Below are 4,459 nucleotides of genomic sequence, written 5' to 3'. Positions count from 1 at the left end.
ACACACACAAACACACACACACACACACACACACACACACACACACACACACACACACACACACACACACACACACACACACACACACACACACACACACACACACACACACACCTGCCAGGACTGCTCCACTGACTGTCTTCGGCCAGTTGGTGTCACTTCTTTTTTTGCCCACGGCTGCTGGGCATGTTTATCAGCCAATGTCAACTAGACAAATGACAACAGACCAACACTAAGGGAAGTCGGGGAGATCGCCCTTATGTAAACCTCATAATACATCGAAACAGATGGGGAGGGAGGAAAAATAGAGCAAAGCAAACAGTGAGATTAAGGGACTTTTAAAAATGTAACATGAAAGAGAAAGAGAGACAAAAAGAGTGAAATGATAAGATATAACGAGGAGCGGAGCCAGCAGGGATGCTGCCTCTTACTTCGTTCAGGAGGAGCTTAACAGGAAAAGTGATGGAGGTCAGAGGAGAGATGGCCTACTTTTACTAAATCTAACAGTGTGAAACACCGGGTCAGCTCTCTTTTCCGAAATCGTGTCTCTACTAAGCAAAATGACAAGACAGCTTGAGCTTTGCAGTCAGACATGTATTGACATCCAGGAGCTGACTTAAGACCGAACCATGAGCTGAATGGCAATATTGAACGCACTATAACGATTTAGGGTTTCTTATTTTGAAAGATGCTGCTTGTGGAGCATCATTTGAGGAAGGGTTGCATTTTCTTGAGGCAGAAAACAGTCATGCGTTTCTTATCCACTCGCTAAACAATCATCTCCTGTTCTCCGTCCTCCCCAGGCTACTTTCACTAATGAATAAGAACTTTTGTGTTTCATCACAAGACAGAACAGATACATAACAGTACAAATAAAGATGTGAAGAAGTAATGTGTGCAAAGCAGCTAATGGTCAGGCACCATCATACCTAAAATATCTATTTGTGCCCTGTTGCACCTCCATTACGCACCCAGAGTGCAGTCTGCTAGTGGTTCCTGTGTTTATTAGGGTGGCAGACATTATCCAAACATTTAAGAGTAGGCTGAAGGCCATCCTTTTCAATAGAGCTTAGTTACAGCTGGTTTCAGATTATCCTATGTTTCTCCTCCTGGCTCCTACATGTTATAGTATTTAATAGTATTATTTTTATTGTGTTTTATCTCACTTTATGTATTTGTATCTGTATTTTACATACTATCTTGCCATTTAAATATATATATTTTAACACTGTAATAGATGTGTGTTGATATGTACAGCCCACTGAGGCAAATGTGCTTTGTGACATTGGGCTATATTAATATTTATGATTTGATTTTACATACAAATCAACATTTTGTAAAGGCATATGCTAGGAACTAAAGCTGTCAAATGATGGTAGTGTAGTCAAAAGTTTAAAAAAATGTACTTGAGTAAGACTTTAATTTTGCAACAAATTAAATAAATATTGCAAGATATGTTTAATTTTTTTAGCGAATAGGCAGTGAAGTAAAAGTAACAAAATATTTAAAGTAAGGTTCCTTCAAAAATACATACGCAATGAGTACATCTGAATAGCAATGTTAAGTTTGAAAAACTAAAGTTAGCACTTTGAGGAAACTTCTTAAACACATTAGCCCCTAGTTGAGGAAATTAATCAAAGCATTGTGACTTTGTGCTTTCCTTTTGCCGTCAGAAAAACGAAATGTTGCTCTAATGTTTGTATCCGTATATACTGCTGTAACTGTGTATTTACAGTAGGACATTGTGTGTGTTTCTGTTTGTGTTTGCTTACCTGCAGACACTGCAGACAAAGCACTTGGGGTGGTAGGTGCGTCCCAGAGCGGAGACCACCTCTCCCGTGATGAAGCTGTTGCAGCGGTCGCAGCGTGTGCCGTACAGACGCTGATAGTCTGCCGTGCAGATGTACTCGCCCTTCTTCTGGAAGAAACCGGATCTCGCCAGATCACAGTTACATACTGTGGAGAAAGTAGGTGAGAGAAAGTCAGGGGTAGGGACAGACAAAACACTTATCATGCACTAACTTGTGGATGTGCTCTTGAACGCAAATGAAAAAAAGACACAGCATTATCAAGTGTTTAACAAGTCATTTTTGTCTGTTTTCCCCATGTTTTGTCGCACTAGACTTGAGTGTTAAAGTATTTGTGTTATGTGTACGTTCCTCTTTTTCACACATGGCTGCTATGGAAGTTATTCCGCTCCAGACAGCGGTGAGCCAATTTACTCTGATGGGAATATAATGTTATAATCAGCAGAATAGTCATTTTGTGCTAAGCAATGTGAAGACGGAGACAAAACAACAAACCGCCAGTTCCCAGCATCCTCTGAACATTGTCTGCAGTCTCATTAAATGCCCATTGGGAAGGCTCCAAAATCATTTGCTGTGAATGCACAAGGTGGGTGTGTATGTGTGTCTCTCTGCTGTGTATCCTAAGCAGAAAATGTATGCTGCAACACTTTGCCCTGTAGCTGAGAGTACATTCCAGTGGGTGTAACAGTATAGCTAAAGAGCGTTTTTACAGCTCAGTGGATGGTGTGGCTGCTGGTCTCTGGTTTCTCCCGGCCTGTGCGGTTTACAACAGGAAGAGTTGACAGTTATTGTAACCTCAGGCTGGAAAAAGTACAATGACCTGACACACAGGGCAATGGTAAAGGTCACATGGTGTGTTAAACAAAACCAGATTTGTGCATGCATGCTTAAATTATAAAGATCACCATTTTTCAAAAATAAAATGTAGTAATCAAGATGTTTATGAAACTAACATCAAGAAAACATAAATCTTCCTTATGGTGAACTACGCACTCTATTTGATAATAATATTCTTGACCCCAAGTAAACATGTAACGCTATGCAACCATCAGGTAATACATAGCTCAGCTGGTAAAAACTGAACCAGAGAACTGGGCTATAAAAACTATTCTCATATTGGCTAACCGTGGATTTACAACTTCTAACGAGATGCCTTTGGGCTCGGAAGACGTGTTCTAATGAAAACGGTATAAACTATATATACTGTATTTCTAAGGTATATCAACTGTCCAGTACAAAACACTTAACATAGCTGTTTCCATGGTAAAGTCCCTTTTGGCAGTAGCAATACACTGTCAAACCAGCTCCAGCTCCAGGATTAAAATGTTATTAAAACTTTGTTCTAAATTAAGTTAATTGGCTACTAGCCTCATTTACATATTTACTGTACAGGAACAAGAGTAGCATCAATATCCTCATCTAAATAAGCGTATTACACAAATGCCAATTCCTGATCAAGATATGCGACAGGAAAATAAAATAAAATAAAAAAGCCAAAGTGGCCTTTCTGCACCAGTGAAGGTGGTCTAACACTAAACAAAGAGACTCTCCCCTAAATCATCCTTAAAACATGAATGGACTTTTGGGTTTCTCAGACATGCTCAGCAGATCCTAACTGTAGAAACCGTCAGATCCTCCTGATAAGCCTGCAGCTCATGTGAAACGGGCCATACATTGGAAACAAGATCAGAGGCTTAGACGAGCAGCTACTGGAAGATCGAGCAGATGCTCAAGAACCAGACGGCAGAGACGAGTAACCTGACTACAGCTACTAGGAAAAAGCCCGAAGTACATTGAAGATTGGCAGCAGCGGAGCCCACACTGAACCTCGAATGACAGACAACTTAAAGAAGTATTTATTTGACCAAAGCTGAGTCTGTAATAAAGACACTGTATGTGCTTTGACTAAGACGCCTCAACTCAACATCTTTCAATAAATTGATATTTGATCTGACTGTAGTGGGCATTTTTCGAGAAATCACATCCAGCAACAATTACCAATGAAAACATATTCTGTTTCCACACAGGAGCCAAACCACTGACCATTCATATAGCAGGGAAAAAATGAAATATAGTCTACGTGGAAAAAGTGCTATTTATGAGGAACCACTGACGGGATTGAAACACACTGCCACACTGTCAAAAATGGCTGTGAAATCCACAGTTATTTACAGTGTTTGTGCACAGTAAATTACTGTATACCATTTTAGAGTATAATACCGTGTTTCGAACCAAAGATTACAGCAACTCTGGAGTTACTGTAGAAATAGCAGTAGTAACGTCCCAACTGTATAAAATCACAGTAACCAACAATGTACTGTATAAAATCACAGTAACCAACAATGTACTGTAGATGATCACAGTAACCAACAATGTACTGTAGATGATCACAGTAACCAACAATGTACTGTAGATGATCACAGTAACCAACAATGTACTGTAGATGATCACAGTAACCAACAATGTACTGTAGATAATCACAGTAACCAACAATATACTAGAAGATCACAGTAGCCAACAATGTACTGTAGAACATCACAGTAACCAACAATGTACTGTAGAAGATCACAGGAACCAACAATGTACTGTAGAAGATCACAGTAACCAACAATGTACTGTAGATAATCACAGTAACCAACAATGTACTGTAG

The 4,459-nt window shown here is 39.6% G+C and overlaps 1 protein-coding gene across 1 annotated transcript in view; it reads right to left on the bottom strand.

Annotated features, from left to right (window-relative positions):
- Positions 1-2,174, bottom strand: part of ablim3 (actin binding LIM protein family, member 3) — a gene marked incomplete at its 3' end in the record, with an annotated part of 21,765 nt that extends 19,591 nt beyond the window's left edge. Inside the window, exons 1-2 of the mRNA XM_010769432.1 lie at positions 2,156-2,174; positions 1,773-1,956 (exon numbers count right to left, since the gene is read on the bottom strand). Of these exons, the coding sequence (XP_010767734.1) occupies positions 1,773-1,956; positions 2,156-2,174 (203 nt within the window). The remainder of the gene's footprint in view (positions 1-1,772; positions 1,957-2,155) is intronic.
- Positions 2,175-4,459: the final 2,285 nt, after the last annotated feature.

Source organism: Notothenia coriiceps, unplaced genomic scaffold (assembly GCF_000735185.1).
Source record: "Notothenia coriiceps isolate Sejong01 unplaced genomic scaffold, NC01 NC01_scaffold00007272, whole genome shotgun sequence".
NCBI classification, from domain to species: Eukaryota; Metazoa; Chordata; class Actinopteri; order Perciformes; family Nototheniidae; genus Notothenia; species Notothenia coriiceps.
The sequence above is the reverse complement of the archived record's forward strand: the minus strand, read 5'-3'. Positions and strand labels throughout refer to the sequence as shown.